This window comes from Cladophialophora immunda, assembly GCF_000835495.1.
Source record: "Cladophialophora immunda strain CBS 83496 unplaced genomic scaffold supercont1.6, whole genome shotgun sequence".
Lineage (NCBI taxonomy): Eukaryota > Fungi > Ascomycota > Eurotiomycetes > Chaetothyriales > Herpotrichiellaceae > Cladophialophora > Cladophialophora immunda.
The window spans coordinates 3,506,126-3,527,849 of record NW_015622546.1 but is presented as its reverse complement, the minus strand read 5'-3'; the positions used below and the strand labels follow the sequence as shown (position 1 = coordinate 3,527,849).

Here is a 21,724-nt window from a genome sequence, read left to right as displayed (position 1 = left end):
AGACTGGCTTTCCTTTGCTTCCTTTGGGACACGCAACATGCAGTTTTATTCTCGCAGTCGTTGTGCATGTCGTCGTTCGAGCTTCGCACAACGCTTCCATGCAATCAAACGGCATGGGAGGCCACTTCGGCAGAGGAGTGGTGGAAATATGCCAGGAAGGATCCTCAGGTTCCCTATCTGTCGGTCCTAAAAGCGTATATGACTCCAGACTCTGACACGCAGCTGCCTCAACTGAATGCACTATCGCGCCTCCTTGTCCTTCACGGACTCATGTCGGTCCAGTGGGACCTGAAACGTAGAGACCAGACTGCTCTGGGTGAGTTGATTCAATCTATTTTCGAGACGCAATGCTCCAAGGGCATTTCACTAACCCTCTCACGCAGGCGTAGTCAGCCTGAGTCAGTCCGCCGACGAGACGCGATGGCAAGATCGGCTTGCGCAGTCCTTTGACGCCTGGAAAGCCGACTTTGATTCGTATTGCATGAACATGTCTCTTTCCTTGAGCGACAGTCCGGAGAGGAAAGCCGAGTTCACCCGCTTCAGCACCGCCACAATCGCCATCTACCACGCCGCCCACATCACCCTCAACGTCGAGATCCTCGACCTCCAGATCTATGCCGGCGCCAACCATATCCTCGGTCTGCCAGTCACCCGCACCGACTATGAACGATCGCGCCGCGTGGTGAAGGACTGGGCTAAACCGGCAGGGTCGACACCCGCGGCCATGGCGGCCTGGCACGCCGCGAATCTGCTGCGAGAAGGAATTATGAACCTCGACAATTGGGACGCCAGTGACACATTTCATTATCCCTGGTGCTTGTACCTGTCGACACTGACGTGCTGGGCCTTCCACTACGCCAATACAGTCGACATATCGCCACTCGGGCCGTCAAGCTCAGCCGATAATCCTACTGGCTGTGGCACTGGTAGGAATGAACCGAGAGTGCATCCTCGTCCGGACGATGACATGGTTGACTACGGCAACGTCTGGCACGCCAAGGCCGAAATGAATGCGCTGGTCAGCAGTATGACGAGCGCGGGGCCCCAGAACATCTGGCGTGCACTGGGAAAGTATCCTACGTCGGGTCTCACGGCGGTGGTCGCAAAGCATCTGAGTAACATTCGCTGGGCGGTCGTACACGAAGCGATGAAGGTACTCAGAGGCCTGATACAAGGGCGGGGCACGATCAACGAGTACGAGGCGATTCTGAAGTAGTTGGGTTTGGTCCAATTTCAATAGTCTATGACAAGATAGCTACTATGTATTACTCTTTCGTCCTCCAACCGACCACTCGCACACAAAGTATCACCAACCTTCTAGGTAACAATCGAATGCGCCTTGCCGTTGCAATAGGTCGATATTCGCAGTCCTATCATCTTTTCAAAAATCCGCCATAATACGAATCTAGCCAGTCCGAAGCAGCAGCAGCACCGTTGCTGCCCTTACTCTCGAACCGCCCAATACTTCCCACATAGCCGTCAGGTCTGACATTGACAATGGCCACCTCGTCTAGTCTTACCGTCCCCAGCCATTTCTCCGTGCATGACCTGCCCGTCTTGTGGTCTGAGAGGTCATCCACGTAGAACGTCCACCGGCTCTTCTGCAACAAGGGAGGCAGATCGGTAATCTCGACGGCCGACTTGGGCATCGTGGTCACGGTGGCGAACGTGAACAGCCGCGAGACAGACGTATACCGACCGGGCTGGAGGAACTCATCCGCCTCCACGGGTCCCAGGTTGAGCGTCGCATAGGACCTGGCGGCTGCCGCGGTTGCTCGACCGAGGACCGACTCCGCCGAGGAGATGCAGTCGCAGACCGAGCGCAGGAACTGTAAAGAAGCATGGATGTCGGGCACGAAAAAGTACACGCGGAATTGCCCCAGCATTGGAATGTCCAGCTGGACGTCGACGGGGTTGGCGTCGATGTAGCGCGTCACACGGGCGGGCGCCACCAATTCGCCCGCCCGCAACACTCCCCCGTGGGGGATTTGCTCGGGGCAGTTCAGGACGTTGGGACCGTACTTGATGCCCGCGCCGGAGATGAAGCCGACGTTGGTGGCGAAGTTCGCGGCCAGGGCCTTCGAGTCGCCGTCGGCAAAGGCGGCCGCGTGTTCGAAGTCGAAGTCGATGAGGTCTTGCGCTATTTTGCGACGCTCCTGCTGATATGTCGACAGGAGCTCAGGGCGCGCGAGACCACGGATCGCGAGATTGAGTTTCCAGGCTAGATTGAAGGTGTCGTGCATGGACGTGTTCATGCCTTGGGCGGCTTTGGGCGAATGCGTGTGGCCAGCCTATCGAGTCCAGTCAGCGGCTTGAAGTTGAGACAGCCTCTGGGTCCCTTTCTCGCTGGACCAAAGGCGGGAGCAGGTACCACTGGCGACTCACATCTCCTGCGATGAAAACCCGGTCATGCTCGGCGGAGAATGTGCTGGCTACGCGTTGTCCAACCTTGTAGACACTGAACCACTCTGGCAGAGAGCGAAGTTAGTGAGGATCGAAACAGGCTCAAACGCCCTTGTGGTTTGTTCGATCCACTTACCTACGCTCGTCCATTCCACGGTGAACGGCGCCATGATCTCTCGAGCCTTTCGCATCACATAGTCCTGTGTGGCTTCGGGAGGCACAGTATCCTGTAGATTGCGGTCCAGTTCGATGTAGAGTCTGGTCATGCTTCGTTCTCTCGGGATGCAGAGCACCGTGCCTGCGGTCTCCGAATGGATGACCACTTTACTCCAGAGATCGGGGAAATCGGTCTCGATGACCCCTATAGTATTTTCGTGTTAGGACGTACCTAGGGACTTGCACGGAAAGGCAAAGTGGCAGTATTCATACCGTCTAAAACCCCCCATTTTGAGTTACTGCTCTCGCCGACCATCTGGGCGTCCGCGATGCTTTTCCGGACATTGGAATGTGCCCCGTCGCAGCCAACAAGGTACTTGGTTCTCAGTGTCTGAGAGAGCCCAGTCTTGCGGTCTTGACAAATCGCTTCGATTGGGGCGTCAGGATTCCCGGTGGCCACGTAGTGCTGAAATGGCAAGCTTCGGGTGACTTCGACGCCACGTTCCCTCATGTCTTCAATGAAGATATCTTCCACCATTCCTTGGTGGACGAGAAGAATGAACGGGTCCTTGACATCCAGATTGGAGGGGTAATGGATCTCTCGCCTGGTTCGATGCAGACATTGCGTCGGGGTCGAGCTCTATACACGCTTTCCTGGTTAGAGCAGGGTCCAGACACCCTCAGCTGATGGGATCAACAGAAAGGAACCGTACCCAGAAACATATATCGTAGATTTTTACGCCCTTTTGGAGAAGGGAGCTTTCCAGTCTCAGTTGTCGAAAAGTTTCAATGGTCTTTGGCTGCAGGCCATCTGCCCGCCCTGTTGAAGTCTTATCGGGTCGATCATCAACGATCTTGGACTTGATGCCATAGCGAGCTAGGTTCGACCTTGAATATCTTCTAGTCAGAATTCACAAAGCTCCCGCCCAAGGCAATGCAGCCTACAGGTTCTGATATTCCAAAGCCGGGAACAATTTGCAACTCACCCTAATATTAGCCCAGCCGGCCCAGCGCCCACAATAATGACATTTTCGACATTTTCGTCGTCTGGCCCATTGATATGAGCATCACAGCCCCCATTATCTGCGCCGGGAGCCGTCGTCGGCGACACCTGAGATCGAGTCCGCTTCATTGGCAGTGGACGATCCCCAAGGCTGCCAGTCCTGGGCGAGCATCAATGCGAGTCTAATAGGGGCCTTGCAAACTGGGTATTACCGGATCCAACGACCCGGGGGGCTCCACCCCACTTTTGCTTTGAGGATGTAGGGTCAGTTCACGCTGGCCGAGGGATAATCGGCTAAGGCGCAAGAAAGCCGTTGACCAGCAGGGCCGATAACGAACATCTGCAGGGACATCCACCAATTGAAAAGCAGCGTCATACTCCGTGCCAGATGTCCGAGTTCTTCTCGCCGGCTTTGGATGCGCGGCGCATGTCACGAACAACGGCGAGGCTTGTACCAGTCAGTGCTGCAGGCGAAAGACATTTGAAATCACATCTTCCCTAGGTCTGTCTATGGTGACAGGTCGTCGAGAGTCCAGATGTCTAGCAAGTCATGGCAGGACGTAGTCCGGCGAAAGTGCGAGATTCGAGAACAGCTTATCAAGCCGTACTTGGGCACGATTAATGGCGAACGCAACAATGTAGAGGCTATCACGGAGATTGACAGTATCGAAAGCTTGACGAGTCTGCTGGAAAATGAAAAGGTCTCAGCGCTCGACGTCACCAAAAGTTATATTCTAAGGTATGGTGATTAACTGGCACGTCAAGATAGACAAGGGGGAATGACTGATGTCACTCCAGAGCAGCAGAAGCACACCAAAAGGTCCGGATCCAAGCTGGGAACCTTGAATGTTCCGCTGCTAATCATCCTGATAGACGAACTGTTTGACCGAAGTACTCTTCAACGACGCCTTGGAGCAGGCCGGGGGGCTGGACCAGTATTTCAAGCAACACGGAAAGTTATTTGGACCCCTTCATGGTGTTCCTGTCACGTTGAAGGATCAATTCGACGTCAACGGTGTCGACACAACGTTGGGATACGTTGGGAGAGCTTTTAAGCCCGCAAGCAGTGATGCCGTCATTGTCCAGATCCTCAGGAGCCTGGGTGCAGTCATCATCGCAAAGACGAACCTTCCACAGAGCATCATGGTGAGCACGATTCCGGTAAATGGCACGATTTGGAAACTGTTTCGCTCATGTTAGGGTGTATGTAGTGGTGTGAAACGGAAGGTCCCCTGTGGGGTCTGACCACCAACCCTCGCAATCCAGCTTACACTCCCGGTGGCTCAACGGGAGGAGAAGGTGCCCTTCTTGCTCTCCAAGGGTCGATGGTTGGATGGGGTACGGACATCGGAGGTTCAATAAGAATTCCATCTCACTTGAATGGTCTATGGGGTTTGAAGCCGACGGTGCGTGGTATCAATGCTCAACAGCCATAGTTTGCTCTCCGGATTGACTAACCTACATGACGAAATAGAGCTCCAGACTACCGTACATGGGCGTCCCGGTCTCGACTGAAGGCCAAGAGCATGTCCCCTCAGCTATTGGGCCAATGTGTCGGAGCCTCTCGTCGCTGTTATCGGTGATGCAAAACGTGATCGAGGCGCAACCATGGCTCCTGGATCCGAAAGTCATCCCAATGCCATGGAAGGAGGTCGAGTACCGACAAATTCAAGAAAGACCATTGACGATAGGAGTCCTCGTCGACGACGGAGTTATCAAGGTGCATCCGCCGATTGAACGAGTCCTGAAGAGCCTAGTATCCAAATTAGAGTCTGCGGGCCATGAGATCGTGCCGTGGAATTCATCCGGACATAAGGAATGCATTGAGATTATGGTAAGTTCTCAGCATTCCGCCTACGTCAAGTAGCCGGGAGGCTCCCTCCTTTTTTATGGTTCTCTCTAACTGTCGCCTCTAGGATTTGTTCTACACAGCCGACGGTGGTGAAGACATCCGCCGAGACGTTGAGGCTGGCGGTGAGCCATTCGTTCCTCACGTCGAGGCTCTCGTCAATCGAGGCAAAGCCATTTCAGTCTACGAGTACTGGCAACTCAACCGACGCAAGATCGCCGCACAGCAGACCTATCACAAGAAGTGGAATGAGACCAAAGGCTCCCGATCTGGCCGGATAGCGGATGTTGTCCTGATGCCCACGATGCCTCATGTGGCTGTTCCCCATCGCACTTGTCGGTGGGTGGGATATACCAAGGTCTGGAACTTTGTGGATTATCCGGCCTTATCATTCCCCGCTGGGCAAGTCGATGTGTCCCAGGATCCGGCAGCTTGTGACGTGGCAGACTACCAGGCTCGAAATGAGGTTGACGCCTGGAATTGGAAATTGTACGATCCGGAGACCATGCATGGACATCCTATCGGCTTGCAGATCATCACGCGCAGATTTGAGGAAGAGAAGTTGTTGGGCGTGGCTTCTGTGATAGACAAGCTTATGAAGTCATAATTCATCGACGCAACTCGTATTTGTATGCTCTTTAGATATGATAGAGAAAGAGACAGAGAATAGCGATCTTTGGCCTTTTATGCATCTTAACTCCCTGAAAGCCTCGGAGTAGGTTACGTTCCGAGAACTACGAATCACTACCACTTGGTAACGCCGCCATCAACACAGACATCTTGTCCTGTCATATACAGGCTGGCATCGCTTGCCAAAAACACGCACGCGCCTCTAATATCGTCCGGAGACGCGACTCTCCGGTTCATAATCTCGTCCTTCCAAGATTCAAGCAAGTGAGGGAACTGCCAGCAGAGTCAGCTCTCGAAGACATACTCGATATTCTTCAATGGTTCTTTTGCCTCACTCACCGGAGCAGTCATTTCCGTTCTCACGTATCCCGGGGATATTGAGTTGACTCTGATTCCCTGCAGCTCCAAGTGTCAGCCCCTCTTCGCTATGTCTTTCGAAGTCTTCACATTGAGGCGTTGTACTCACATATGGGACCAACTCAGCCGCAATCGCCGGGCACATGGCTCTCACAGCACCCTTAGTGCCGCAGTATGCGCTGCTCATCTGACTGCGGATTGCCATGTAGCTGGCGATACTGGCCATGAGGATAATGCTGCCACACTTGGTACCGTTCTCGATCATCTGCTTAGCCGCGAGCTGTGCGGTATGGTAGACACCCATGACGTTGACACCCAACAACTGCTGGTGCTTCTCATACGATGTGTCCAGGAAGGCCAGGTTTTTGTTGATCCCAGCACAGGGAACGCAGATGTCGAGTTTGCCGTCAAAGTCGGTCTCGAAGGCAGCGAATCCAGCCGTCAAGCTGTCAATGCTACTCACATCGACGCTGGTCCGACAAACAATAAAACGTTAGCTCCACACGAGTTTCTGTCGCAAGGACAAAAACAATTTGCCATTGGCTCCACGGAAAGTAGGCTTACTTGTAATGCTTTGTTCTCACACCGAAAGTTTTCTCAATGTCGAAAAAAGCCGGGACGGGCTCAATTACGTCGAAAATGGCCACATCGGCGCCCGCCTCTGCGAGACCTTCTGCAAAGGCCAGACCGCAACCCCGGGCACCTCCAGTTACCAGGGCTGTCCGGCCTTGGAGAGAGAACTATCAAGATACAGTTAGATTTTAGAGACTGCCAGCACCACCAACAGACCGCAAAAGACAAAAGAGGGTAGTTACTCTACTCATCGCTCAAAAATGTCACGTGCGAGGCTTTCGCTTTAGGGGGCGACCTGGACTCGGTGTTCTTGCTCAGATTCGTTGTCAGTAAGAGCACGACCGAACACACAGCGACCTGGAGGGACGTGATCAAGATTGCAGCATGATTTCTCGCTGGCACAGAGTAAAGTAGTGTTCCCAGGCGTTATCGAGGGGCGGCCCTTCGATCAAGCCGCAGAGTTCCTAAACACACAGTAGTATTGAGCGTGAATCCCCCACAGCACGAAGCTTTGAGGCTCTGGATGCAGACAAGGAACCCCATCCTTGATGAACCCGATGTCGCTGGGCCAGTATGAGAGTCACCGCACAGTCCCGACAGGAGTCTTGCTCGATATCGATTGAGTCTGGTTCCAATCAGGGCGGAGTGTCGCTCAAGTCCGCCGACCTCGATTTTGCTGGCGCCCACTCACCAAGCTCAATCGGTGGAATTCAAGTTCATCCAATGCTCGACCTTATCGCTCGAGGGAACCTAGGACAAACCCATGGATGCACATCAGTCCGCAGGCCGAATGCTACCGAGCCTGTGGCCGATTTCCCATGATGCTCGCTTTCTTGGCCACCCTCCAAGAGCGGAATTCCTCATGGCGAGGATTCACGACAAGCAACCACATCTCGCCAATGACAAACTCAGGGTACAAGCCAAAGAAAGGTAATAATATTCGAACCGCGAAGGCATAGTTGCTACTGAGCATTCCATTCCTGGTTGGCTTCCACAATTATTTATAGTATTCCGAGAAAGAAAGAATGGGCAAAAAACGTGTCCTGGTCAGCTACGGAGTCGACATCGATGCCGTCGCTGGCTGGTTGGGCTCTTACGGCGGCGAGGACTCGACCAGTGACATTAGTCGAGGTAGGTCTACCGCCAAAGGCTCTCACAGCCTGCTTCTTCTTTCCCCCTGAGTGCCTCAACCGACCACCTTTCCTCACCGCACATAAACACTACTCGATGTTGACCTCTGCGTCCCGTAACCTGGAGTGGAGAGTTCGCGTTTGACCAGGATTGGGAGAAACAGGCATCTTTGCCGGCACGCACGGCACCCGACGCCTCCTGAAGCTGTTCGACAAGTACAACATCAAGGCGACGTGGTTCATTCCGGGCCACTCCCTCGAGACGTTCCCCGAAGAGTGTGCCATGGTCCGGGACGCCGGGCATGAGATCGGTTTGCACGGCTACTCGCACGAGAACCCGTCAGATATGACGTTCGAGCAGCAGCAAGACGTCCTGGACAAGACGTTTCGGCTTCTGACCGCCTTCTGCGGCAAACCCCCTCGAGGCAGCGTCGCCCCGTGGTGGGAGGTCAGCGAGGCAGGGACGGAGTTGCTCCTATCCTACGGGATCGAGTACGACCATAGCATGGGCCATGAGGACTGCCAGCTGTACTGGCTCCGCGCCGGGGACAGTTGGACCAAGATCGACTACTCGAAAAAGGCCGTCGAGTGGATGAAGCCCTTGGTCAAGGGCAAAATGACCGGGTTGGTCGAGATTCCGGGATCGTGGTACATCGACGACCTACCACCGATGATGTTCATGAGTGAGTTGGAGCTCCCCATGTCACCGGCAAACAGCCACTAGGAACCCTCCTATAGAAACCAAAGATCGTTGCTGACAGCTTGTCTGACTTTCGCAGAAAACTCGGCCAACAGTCACGGATGGGTGAATCCTCGAGACATCGAGGACATTTGGAAGGTACGACATATATCTCGCGCATGAATCTAGTCTGCAGCCAACAGGCCAGGGCGTGCTGATGCACCAGTGATGCAGGATCATTTCGACTATTACTACCGCGAGTATGACGAGTTCGTCTTTCCCATGACCATCCATCCGGACGTGTCGGGACGGCCACACGTCATCCTCATGCACGAGAGGTAAAGTGCCCCTTAATGCCCACCCGTTCTTCCTCACTGTCCACGCCCATGTTTACTTTCTTGAACGCAGAATCATCGAGCATATCAACAAGCATGAAGGCGTCGAGTGGGTGACCATGGAGCAGATGTGCGACGACTTCAAGAGCAAGAACTCGCCGCCCGAGGGCGCCCTGATGCCGGCACCAATGGGCGATATCCTGAAGCAGCCGCCTAGGAACTGAGACGACTACGTCTGTGCCAGGGCAATACATCAGTACTACAAGTAGCTCCGCCATCACTGTCGGAGACTCTGTCTTTCAATACAATCGAATGTCTCTCGTCAAGTAGACCACGTCGAACTTCCGTCCTTGGGTATTACATGCCTAGACCTACCACCTAGTCGTACTCTGAGTCGTCGCGGTGGGCCGCACGGGAATGCTTCTAAGCTGACACCCTCCCACAGCACCGACTTGCATATGTGTCCGAACACTCCATACCATACAGTCAACAAAGTCTAGAAGCCAGCAAGGTGCACGTTCCCCCATCTTTATGCTTGGCATCATGGGCCTTTTTGAGGGGGGTTCCTCCACTCTTGACGGAAAGTCGATTACCAATTCGGGAGGCATGCATGATAATACCAGCAGTGTGCGATAAGCTCCTGATAGCCAAACACGAGTCCACGACATAGTGCTTTTCAGTAACTTGTGAAAGCCCATCTCCCGCTGGGGTGATTTCAGGAATTGTGAGTGCTTGCATCGGAACTGCACGTGTGGCGTGCGCTCTCTTCTCCCGACCACGGGTTTCCATTCAACAGCTGTGATGAAGAAATGTAAAGGAGGATGACCTCTCCGTGAGAACCTGTACCTTGTGCTACCTATCGCCAACATGACATCCTCGGGCATTCCGGTCAAGTCGCCTCTAAGCCGCCATCCATCCACGCAGCTCAACATTATCGTCGTCGGCGGCGGTCTGGGAGGCATCGGCGCCGCCATTGCCCTCTTACTCGCCGGCCACAAAATCACTATTCTAGAAGGGGCGGAAGAGATTGGCGAGGTCGGGGCCGGGATCCAGATCCTGCCGAATTCGTCACGGATCCTTCAGTCATGGGGTTTGCGAGAACGTCTTGAGCAATATGCCACCAGGCCGTCGCAGGCCAACATGATCGGTTGGAAAGGCAATTTAATCTCATACCTGGACTTTGTCGAGAGCGCCAGTGCATATCCAGGCACGTGCTACTGGGACTTTCACCGTGCCAATCTTCATCAATGCATGCTTGACCGAGCAATTGAACTGGGCGCCGACATCAAGGTGCGAGCAAGAGTGACGGATGTTCAGATTGCCAGCGACGACGCCGACACGGCCACGGTGATCCTGCAGTCCGGCGAAGAATACGTCGCTGATCTGGTTGTGGGCGCCGACGGGGTCAACTCAACGCTACGAGAGGTTATGCTTGGTCGTCCAGACCCCCCAACGCCGACGGGCGACCTCGCCTACCGGCTCCTGCTGTCTACCGCAGACATGCTCCACGACCCTGAATTGGCGTCATTTGTCGAAAAGAAACAGGTCAACTACTGGATCGGGCCCGATGCTCATGTGGTGAACTATGTGCTCCGAGGCGGCGAGTTGTTCAACATGGTCCTCCTCGCCCCCGACGATATGCCCGTCGGAGGCGCGAATACCATGGAGGGTGACATTGAGGAAGTGCGTGCTTTCTTCAAAGACTGGGATCCCCGGATCCCCAAGCTCCTGGCACTGTGTAAGTCGGTGTCCAAATGGCGGCTTATGTACCGCGTCGGCATGGACTCGTGGAATCATGCGTCGGGGACTTTCACGATGCTTGGAGATGCGGTGCACGCCACTCTGCCCTATCTTGCTTCTGGAGCAGGCATGTGCCTGGAAGATGCAGCTGTGCTCGGCGAAGTCTTCTCGCGGGCCCCCGATCCCACATCGGCGGCCGTGAAGAAGCAATTGCTTGCAATCTACGAAGCTTGTCGGAAGGAGCGAACGCAAATGCTCGTGGAAAGAGGCAACTTGCAACAGTACCTCTATCATCTGCATGATGGGCCTGAGCAAGAGGAACGAGACCGGAAGATCAGGGCCAAGGAACCGGGAGAAGCCCTGGTCTGGAGAGATTCAGTATTGGCACCGCGATTGCTGGGGTATCAAGTTGAGAGAGATGTAAGTGAACGAAACACCTCTGCGATATGTTGTAGCTGCACCTCACTGATCGTGTTAACCCAGGTCGACCAATATTGGCCTCCCGAATGCCTTCGGACGGAAAGGCGCACTCCAGGACTCCATGTTCTGGAAGGACGTCTATGAAATCTTTTTCTCTGCAAGTGAAGAGGCACGCTTGTATATGCTGCGAACTGATGTGTCGCAATCGAGCAATGTCTGATGAGACTCCAGTCCACAGAAGCCGAGTCGGATTTCAGTCCGTCATGACTGCGCAATGCGATGAAATCAAAAGAGGAAAGGAAACACATTTGTCCACTTTTTGTGCAAACATTTGAATTAGAACATAGTAGAGCATAAGGGTTTCACCTTCTACCTGAAATGTACAAAGTAGATCATCTGGAACCCCAGCGAGCAATCTTGCAAATTACTATCCTGCTCTTTTATGGTATGCCGAGATACTCAGCTGCGAACTTTGACCTAATTATCCAAAGTCGATTTCCCGTTTCCAGAGCTGAACATCTCGCCCTTTGATGTGAGTCGTGACTAAGCCATTCGGTGCTGTAACTATGCGATCCTGAACACCGCTCAGCAAGCCCTGAGGTTTGCCCTGAGCAGCCTGAGTACGGAGTATAGCCGTCAGTGTATGAAAAGGGCCAAAGCTTAGCCCCGGGGTTCCCATTTTTCTATGTTTCGAAGTTCGGAAGGGCCATACCCCGGCCAGGCTGTTGCCTGCTGAGGTTTTCACAAGTATCAAGGTAGTGAGCCAGAGATGTAAGGCGCAGGTTGCTTGAATTCAACCCCTTTCATATCGCTGGAAGATCAAGAAGGGCACCCAAACACGTCTACTTAATTATGCTACCCCTAATTCATCCATTGATCGGTGTTATACCAGTCGAACCACCCCGGCGTCGTATGACCGTCGCCACCAATATTTCTAAACTCGAATTCGCTGAACTCGGCCACATAACTCTCGGTCAAGGTGGGATCGTAAGTCCTGGACTGGGTACGCTCGGCGATGTAGCACTGTGCAGCCCGGCACAAGAGCTTGTACAGGCTGTGAGGGTGAGTTATCCCTTCGCCAATGTCCGTTTCCAGCTGCAACGAATTGGTGAAACCCTCCATGCGAGCGAGGTCGACGTCATCGACTTGTTGGAGGGTGCGAGTCAACAAGATATTGAACGGCACAAATGGAATATTCAGGAGCGCCCTTCGAAACATGGTCAGCAGCTCTGTGGCCAGTCCTCTAACGGAATGATACATCAGTGTCGCTTACCAATTCATATATCTCTGTATCAAGAAAGGGTCATTTTTCAAAAACCGTGCCATTTTGAGGAACTCTGCGTGGAATTGAAAGACAGACCGCGCGGCAGCAACACACTCATCTGACCCGCTGTGCGCAGCATCCCTCTGGCCGGGCGCTGCATGTAAGATCGATGTAAGCACAGAGGACTGACACACAAGCTCGGCCTTCAGGTACACAAGGCGTATGTTCTCTTCGTCAACAGCACTAAGCTGTCTTGAGGCATCCTTGCACCTATATCAGTGTTGAACGAAATCTGTCGGGGCGTGTCATACCGAAATTTCTGCGTTTGTTTGTCGGATCAAATCTCGTGTTGCCTCTGCTAGGACTTCGACGGCGCTACTTCGTTGTTTATCGTTAGTCGCATTGTTGGGAGTTTTAGGACTATGCAACTGCTCGTATATCTGGCCTTGTATTCTGCCTAGCTTCGCCTCTCGAATATCGCACTGGTCTATCGACAATGTCACTTCAGAGTCACGGATGTTGGAAAGCCGACGCAGTCGGAGAGAGAGGGCCTTGTCAATGGCATAGACTGTCCAAAAGAGGCGCTCTCGGTCGGCTTGAGGTACATCATGCGGATCGTCAGAGGCCGGACCGCAGTGATAGCGTAACGTTATGCAGAGACTAGAGGCAGCGGAGATGAAGCTCCAAGCCATGGCTGCTTGAGAGGATTCAATCGCACTGGCCGCCTGTTCCATTGTCAGCCAGCGAACTTGACAAGGCATCCTGCGGCAAAGAGAAACTCACGCCGATCGTCAGAGCGGCGATGGTCTCCATACATGGTTTGAGAAGAAGTGGCAGCCGCAAGAGAGCATTGCGGAGGTTTATCCGACAGCAATACCCATAATCCTTGTGCTCCTGCAGGCCGGAAAGATTTGCATGTTCCGAGAACATATAAGACAAATAGCCGTTACCAACAACGAGGTCGACTTGGTCGTGATCGCCGGTGGGGAAATACAGTTTCTGGCAAATCTTTGCAAACTTTTCGAGAGGAAGTATTCGGGAGACCCATCTCATCGTAGCGATCTGAGCATGGTCTATGATCGATGTCAGTCAGCCCCTTCGATACAGTGTAGCTGTGTAACCAACCTCTCGCCCATCGAATGACCGCCGTTGCTGCTTCCACAGGTGGCAGGGTCAGGTCCTCCTCCTGTTTGGCCCCCGTGAATTCTGAAATCACTTGCGTTTGAAAAATCTTCTGGGCTTCAGCAGTCCGTACGAAGCATCTCAAGGAGGCCATGGTTGCACTGTCTCCTGGCACAGTCTTCCTCCGGTCCTCCACTATGTCTTTGACAAAGTCGATGAGGTGGGCTGAGTGCTCCCATTGAGCGCTTGATCCAGCAGTGGCAGGAACAGATTGGAGCATTTTAGGGACTTCTTTGGCGGCTCGATTGCAACTCGAGAACCAGGATCCAGCATTGCCGCGCTGGTCTGCATTCGGCGTTGAAGCTGCAGTGTCTGTAAGCAAACGTCGAATTTCGTCGACGTTTTTGACGAGATCATCGATCTTGCGCTCGCTGGTCGAAAAAGAGTGAGCATCATGGCGAGGAGACTATGGCACTAGCACGACGAGACCACTTACTATTCCGTTGATATTAAAACCCTCTGCTTGGAGGCCAAAGGGGTGCTTCGAGTTGCACTATGAGTACACTCAGTCCGCACCGAGATGCAATGAGAGCACGGCACAGCTCGGTCACAACCAATCTAAGCCCTCTGTAAGAATGAGATCTTCGCTTTTCACTGTTCGTTTCGTCTGGGAAGGGGAAAACCGACCTTTCGGGCGCGACATTGGTCACACTACTCTCAGCAATTGCCTCAGTCTTCATTGATCATAGACTCTTCAATCCTTAGCACATCGGAGCTGGACTTACTGAGCGACGGGATATTGCTGGGCGTCTCTGTGAGCCATTCCGATCAGGTAATCCGCGGGATTCCATCTTTCTCTGACAGGGGAGAGTGGGAGCAATGAACGCGGGTGGAAAAAGTGAAGTGAAGGTGAACTTGGCGCCGCCGAGACGGGAACGCGCGGGTTTCCGTGGATGGAATTACCAATTTTTTGGAAACACAACCCCATCGCCAAGTACCAGGGCATTCAACCCATCATCGCATCGTCGCCTCTCATTCTTGTGGGACCAAGAACTTTATTGTGATCGCGATCAAGCATAGCAGCTGTGTTCGCATAGTCCCACTGAATTTGAATCTTTGCTACCTCTCGAAGTCGCGCAATGAAAGAACTCTCCCGGCTCCACCTTGACTGCGACATAAATCTGTTGCGTCGAAAGCGCTTCAGCTGTACTCAACTCATCTTTCTACACCGAAGGAAGAGATTCGTCGAGTGCTTTCTAGGAAAGCAGCGATAGAGTCCACCATGGCAGTCACTGTTCACGGTCATTGTCAAGAAAGATTCGAAGCCGTCCGTCGACTTCTGCAGAACTATGTCGAGTCTGGTGAAGAATTGGGCGCGTCGATTGTCGTCAACGTCGATGGTGATGACGTCCTTGATCTCTGGGGAGGTTTTACGACCCGCGACCATTCGAAGCCGTGGGAACGCGACACGATAGTTAATGTCTTTTCAATGACCAAGACGACCTTGTCGTTTGCTTTACTTCTCCTGGCGGACCGAAAGCAGCTGAAGTTGACCGACAAGGTGGCCAAGTATTGGCCTGAGTTTGCTGCGAATGGGAAGCAAAATATCGAGATACGGCACATCATGTCCCATACCTCTGGTCTCTCAGGATGGGATCAGCCGTTAGTGATCGAGGATCTGGTCAACGTACCCAAGCTCTCAGCTCTCCTCGCCCAACAGCAACCGTGGTGGGAGCCAGGCACGGCATCGGGATATCAATCACTGTCGTCTGGGTACTTGATTGGGGAAGTTGTGCGACGAGTCTCTGGCAAAAGTCTCAAACAGTTCATTGCAGAAGATATATCGGCCCCGCTTGGAGCGGACTTTCAGCTGGGGTGTCAAGAACGGGATGAGCCACGCAGGAGCGACATATTTCCGCCTCCAATGCAGTTTCCGCCGATCGAGCCTAGTTCAATCATGGCCAAAACATTGTCTAATCCTGCGATGGAGATAGACTTTGCCAATAGCCTAGAGTTCAGAAAGGCCGAAATTGGGTCTGGCAATGGTCACACAAACGCAAGGGGCATAAATCGAATCATGTCTGTCATTTCGAGACACGGCCGCGCCCAGGATGGTCAGGAATTCCTGTCTGAAACCACCATCAATCAGGTCTTCCAGGTTCAGGCGGACGGAACTGACCAGGTATTGAACTTCGGGGCCCCCATTCGCTGGGGTACGGGCTTCGCTCTACCCTCGGCGGGTACATGGATCGATTGGATTCCCTCGGGAAGAATCTGCACCTGGGGTGGATTTGGCGGCTCAATCGTGATTATGGATCTGGAGCGTAAAATCACCATTTCATATGCCATGAATAACTTGGAGGTGACGTTCTTGGGGTCGGTGCGCACAAAGGCATATGTGACAGCTATATATGACGCGCTCGAGACATCCAAGGTCTGAATTTCATTTCATCAATTGTCATTGGTAATAGAAGCATAGAAACTAAGGCTATCATCCGTGATATGTACTATAATTCCTGTGGTATCCTTGCTTGCAAAATTCGTTCGCATGGACCTCTACTAATCAAACCTTGATAAAATCCAGCCAATGTTGGTCCCACCGTGTCAAGGCCGACTCCGTGGGAAGATGTGTAGCCTTTTCAAGCGGGTGAACTCTGATGACGGGGTAATATAGGGTATCCTTGCACCCCAAGTGCTCCAAGCTTGGATACTTTCCACCGCTTTCTTGTGTCGAGGTAGTGGACTATATCTTCCTCTTCCCACAACCCCGACAGTCCATGAGAAGGTCGATTTTGACTGCGGGATTTTTTTCTTTGAAAAGCAATACCTTCATCATGACTTCAAACTTAAGAGACAGCAGTGCTCCTATCCGAGTGGGCTTATTGAAGTTCGACGGCCAAGTGGCCATCGTCACAGGTGCAGCAAGTGGAATTGGAAAATCTGTGGCACACCTTTTTGCCGCACGAGGAGCCCTGGTCATCTTGGTGGACATTGACGAGCAAGGCCTGCGTGAAGTTGAAACCTACTTGAGCTCGCATGGTGGAAGGATGTTCGTTCGAGCATGCGACTTGACACAGGAAGACCAAGTACATGAACTCGTGCACGGCATCATTCAGCAATACGGCAAGATCGACATAATGGCACACCTGGCTGGGATGTATCCTGCAAGGCCACTACTGGAGACGACTGCTGCGGAGTACAGAAAGATTTTCCAGGTGAACATGGACAGCTGTTTCTTTTTGACCCAGGCAGTCTTGCCATACATGCAAAAAGCCGGGTATGGAAGGATCATCAACACCTCGAGTCAAACAATCCTCAAGCCGGAGCCTGGACTCTCCGTATACACAGCATCCAAAGGTGCAGTTGCGGCCTTCACGAGGGCAACTGCCGTCGAGGCAGGCCCGGGAATCACGGCAAACTTCGTCACACCCACAATGATTGCGACTGAACGCACCACAGCGGTCCCAGAAATGCAACCTTGGCTTTCTAAGGTCGTGGATCTTCAGGTAGTCAAGAGAAATGGCACTCCAGAAGATGTGGCCCATGCATTTATGTATCTGGCGAGTCCTGAGGCTGAGTTCATAACTGGACAGATGTTCAATGTTGGCGGTGGAGCTGTGTTTGTGTAGACTCAGACTGAGTTGTCATCACATTTTCTCGAGCGCCGCTATAACATTAAATCCTACAAATGCCTTACTAGGTCCCAGCACAAATCTTCTGTTCTGAATGCCTGCCTGTTGAGTTGGAAAAACACGTCATGAATTTTTTTTTTTCCGAACTATATCTATAGGCAGTCTCGCTACACTTCAAGTTGGGTATTTTGTTGTTCTTCGACTATTCTTTGATAACATCAAACCCTTTCCACCCGTCCAAAGCGTCGCTTATTTTTTTGCTGTAGAGGTTCAGGCCCCCTAAATAGATCAACTGCTCTCTTGGTTTTCCCGGTATATTTGCGCCCATGAACCAGCTGTCTGTCTCCGGGTAGAGTGTTTTGTTGCTAATGGCGTGGACCTCATTCCTCCAGCGCTCAGCCGCAGCAGCTTGGGCATCAATGTATTTCACACCTTCCTCGCGCATTTTTTGGATAGCCTGACCGATCCATTCTATCTGTATTTCGATGAGTGGCGGACCGTTGGAAAGGGCAGTGGGAGCCTGCGGTGAATAGGTCATGAACATATTGGGCATCTTGTTGACCATAAGCCCCATGTAAGTATAGATGCCGTTCTTCCATTTCTCCGTCAGTTTTACTCCATCGGTATCGAGCAGTCCAGCGTCAAATAGACTGCCCGAGACATTATCGTAGCCGGTTGCAAAAATGATGATGTCGAATTTTCGCTCCTTGTCGCCGGAGAAGACGATGCCCTTCTCTGTGAACCGTTCTATCCCATGCTCCTTCAAGTTTAGTACCGTTACATTGTCCCGATCTACCATCTCATAGTAGTCCTGCTCCAGGGATGGCCGTTTGGTGAAAATCCAATGCATCTGCTTCAACGGCGCCATGATGTCTCTCTTGACCGGGTCTTGAATCCGAGCTCGCGTCTTCTTGACCCAGAAGGCATAAATCTCTCTGTTGATCTCCCTATCTCTGAGCAGCTCAATGTAATTTGAGACGAAGAAGCTGAAACCGCCTTTCAACCAAAGCTCTTCATAGAATGTCTGGCGCTCTTCAGGTGTAGCCTCTGTCCAGTGCTTTGGGGCTGGATTGTAAGGAAAACCTCCCCAACAGTCTCGAGCTCCCATCAGTATGGACTGGTAGAAGCACTTTGGCGATATTTGCTCTTCCCGAGTCATCTTGTGTTGCCGCATTGGGATTGCTGTATTGGGTGTGCGCACGCATACGGTAAGATGGCACTCTTCGCGCGCGAGGGTCTGTACAATCTGTACCCCGGTTGCCCCAGAACCGATGACGCAGACCTTCTTGCCTTTGACATCCACTGCTTCTTTGGGCCAACGCGCTGAGTGGATCAGGTGGCCCTTGTATTTATTCCGGTCTGGAAAATCTGGATAGTACACCTTTGATGTCGAACCTGTGCCCATGACCAGATACTTGCATTTGGCCGTGCTTCCATCAGCGGTGTGTACGTTCCACTTGCCCTGCTCTATGTCGTACAAAGCAGAGGTTACAAGTGTGTTGAATATCGCATCCCTTCTCAAATCAAGAATATTTGCTGCATGTGCAAAGTACTCTTGTAGCTCCTCGTGTCCCGGGAATCGTTCTTTCCAGTACCAATCCTTATATACTTCAGGAATGGTGAGTGAATAGTACGGGGATTCACTATCTACCCGAGCCCCTGGATATCGATTCCAGTGCCAGGTTCCTCCAAAGCCAGAACCGGCATCGATGACCTTGACGGTCAGACCGAGTTTGCGAAAATAATGAATGCCGTATACTCCGGTAAATCCGCCACCGACGATCAGAACATCGACATCAATGTTTTGAGAAGTTTGGACATCGTGCCTGTCACCGTTGGCAGGAGCACCGTTCATGGCCTCAACTTGGACACCGTTTGGCGTGGACAAGTATGATGCTGAGTGCTCGGCAGTTGCGAAGTCTTCTGGTCGATTAGGGAGGCCTGCCATGGCTGAATGAGTCTTGAGGCACGTACAAGGCTGGTGGAAGTCGAAGTCATTAATAGATATTTGAAGCTACCGGAAAGTACTCTAGGAGACACGGATAATTCCTTGCTGACTTCATTGCGATAACGATCCGTGTAACATGGGACCGTGGGACCTGCCAGCGCCAACTACAGTAGTTGATCTAGGCCCAGACCATCTTTTGAACGGCCATCACGTACAAACCTTGCTACGTCGTGGAGGATTGCTCCACCCTGTCTCAAAGATGGGGAAAGGGGCTGCTGGCAAAGGCTCCGATGCCTCCCTGGACACGGAAACGCGCGGGTTTCCTCGCTCTGAGTATTACACTACTTCGCGCACCGTATGCATAACTCTACAAGACCGCCACCGGTCTATGTGGATCATATCACTAGTATCATGCTGTGAACGAAATTTCGATGCAGAAATTTATTGGATCAATGGATTGGTGACTGGCGCTGGAGCCGACTCATTATCTTTGTCCGCTTCACCTTCGTCGCTGGCTAAGCTGGTCTCCGTCCGGTTGATTCCTTCTCAGAAGCTACAATCATGAAATCTACAAGCTGCTGACCCCATAATTCCTCACTTGGGATTCCGGTCCCAAGGCTTAACACTGGACTGAAGTGGTTGTGACCGTCTACCTTCACCACTGCCAGCTGCGTAAACAAAGCGGAGTGCTGCCAGGCCTTCACAAAAGCTGCCGTGGGTGCCAGGATCTCAACCTCGGGATCGAGTGAGCAGGTTAAAATAGCCACTGAAGCATCCGCCAAGTATTTGAGTGATTCGTCTTTCAAACCGTCCAGGAACAGCGCCAGCGGTGAGTGTCGGGCCAGGTCCTTTCCATAGTAAGCCTCAAAGTTCTCCCTCCGCGTACCTCTGGCGTCGTCAAAAGTGAGCGGAACTGACAGAAATATGACAGCTTTCATATTTGCGCCTCCAAGGTCTTCTCCAGTTAATATGTTCCGCCTGCTGCCAAGCTCGGAAGCCATCAGATACGTCGCGAGATGAAGTCCCCCTGCAGAATGTCCCATGAGGAAGATATCCAGCGATCGGTGGTTGTCTGACAGATGATCGGACACCCATTCCACCACGAGTGCTAGATCTTCTCCTCCAGAGGGAAAGGTGGCTCCATGTGCCAGGAGCCGATAGTCTGGTATGACTACCTGAATCCCCAATTGTTCTGAGAAGAAATACCCGACATTGGCGTACAACAGTCCTTCAGCAAAATCAGGATCCACCCTGTTGCCGCGAGCCAGGCCGCCACCATAAAGGAAGATCAGGACTGAATGCTTGTTGAGACGCCGAGAGTTCTCTGATGAGGGACTGTAAAAGTCTAGGATTTGGCGTGGGTGTGTGCCATAAGCATAGGTCCGACGGGCTGTTGACCGAATTGCGTCGGCGTTTTTCATCAACAAAGGAGCGTAGATGCGATATGTTGGATGTAGAATATCCACCAATGATGTTCCAAGCGAGGTTAATGTGTCCATTGTTGCCGATGTTCAATGTAGTGTGTCGAAACCAGATTAAAGGGTATGGAGGGGCTTTTGTGGCACTCGATACCTGCTTCATCTTCCTCCTCTACTCGGCACGCTTCGGAGTATTCCCGCACCTGGTCATGACGTGGTCATGTCGATTTCTACGTGGTCCACCTCTTCGGAACACCGTCGCCCATTGCTGCACAAGTCCTGTAGCAATTCCAATCATGCCGGACAGGGTCAATTATGCTCCCGAGATATTTTCTTGTCGAAGCTGCCCCGTCCCACCATGTGTACTAGGATATGAAGTAGGATGGGCTGCGCTCGGATGTTACCAGATGTCTGAGATCCGACTCGACTTCGCAACTTTTGAAGCCCACCGCAGTTATACTTGTGTACTTCTCATCCTCGAGTTTTTCCTTATTCCTTTTCTAAATTGTTTGTCTGAAGGAAACAACAAACACCATCCATTAACAATGCCGGAGCTTCTACAAGCCTCAAGAGTGCCACCGGGGAAGCCTGGACAAGCTTACACATTAGAGTATCTGTGTGGAGAAGTGATCTACCTTCCTTCAACCAAGTCCTGCTTCCGTCTGTTGATCACAGGCCGGGAAACAAACAACGCCTTCGCCGTGCTTGGACAGGGTGGCATCGGGAGCGACCCCATCGGATTCCATTATCATCGAGATGCGCACGACATCTTTCTCGTTGTGAAAGGCTTCATCAACGTCTGGGCTGACGATCAGTGTCGTACACTTGGGCCCGGCGACTACGCGAGTGTGCCTCCGAACATTGTGCATCAATATCAGGTCCTCGGGGACTACACCGAGTATCTGAGTCTGATTGTGCCAGGTGGTTGGGAAGACTTTTTCCGCGTGATTGGCGAGGCATACTCGGGACCTCTATTTCGTGTCGAAGACGACCGCAAGGTCTCCGAAGTCCTTTTCCCCAAGGTTCTCGAAGCTGCCAAAACATTTGATGTCATCCGAGTGCCGG

The 21,724-nt window shown here is 52.4% G+C and overlaps 4 protein-coding genes across 4 annotated transcripts; 2 read left to right on the top strand and 2 right to left on the bottom strand.

Moving 5' to 3' along the window:
- Window positions 1–66: 66 nt before the first annotated feature.
- PV07_10668 (uncharacterized protein) lies at window positions 67–1,216 on the top strand (the record flags this gene model as incomplete). Its single annotated transcript, XM_016398017.1, has 2 exons — window positions 67–316; window positions 384–1,216. 2 exons carry the CDS (start codon window positions 67–69, stop codon window positions 1,214–1,216), a joined length of 1,083 nt encoding a protein of 360 aa, XP_016245208.1.
- Window positions 1,217–12,072: 10,856 nt separating this feature from the next.
- PV07_10667 (uncharacterized protein) lies at window positions 12,073–14,540 on the bottom strand. The gene is made up of 8 exons (XM_016398016.1): window positions 14,447–14,540; window positions 14,349–14,372; window positions 14,158–14,279; window positions 13,665–14,092; window positions 13,323–13,612; window positions 12,851–13,264; window positions 12,549–12,802; window positions 12,073–12,482 (listed from the first exon to the last, which is right to left on the bottom strand). The coding sequence occupies exons 1-8, from the start codon at window positions 14,510–14,512 to the stop codon at window positions 12,137–12,139; spliced, it is 1,944 nt and encodes a 647-aa protein (XP_016245207.1). The 5' UTR covers window positions 14,513–14,540; the 3' UTR covers window positions 12,073–12,136.
- A 403-nt stretch (window positions 14,541–14,943) lies between these two features.
- On the top strand, window positions 14,944–16,101 carry PV07_10666 (uncharacterized protein; the record flags this gene model as incomplete). The annotated part of the gene is made up of 1 exon (XM_016398015.1): window positions 14,944–16,101. The coding sequence occupies one exon, from the start codon at window positions 14,944–14,946 to the stop codon at window positions 16,099–16,101; it is 1,158 nt and encodes a 385-aa protein (XP_016245206.1).
- A 3,655-nt stretch (window positions 16,102–19,756) lies between these two features.
- Window positions 19,757–20,740, bottom strand: PV07_10665 (uncharacterized protein; the record flags this gene model as incomplete). The annotated part of the gene is made up of 1 exon (XM_016398014.1): window positions 19,757–20,740. The coding sequence occupies one exon, from the start codon at window positions 20,738–20,740 to the stop codon at window positions 19,757–19,759; it is 984 nt and encodes a 327-aa protein (XP_016245205.1).
- Between the last annotated feature and the right edge of the window lie 984 nt (window positions 20,741–21,724).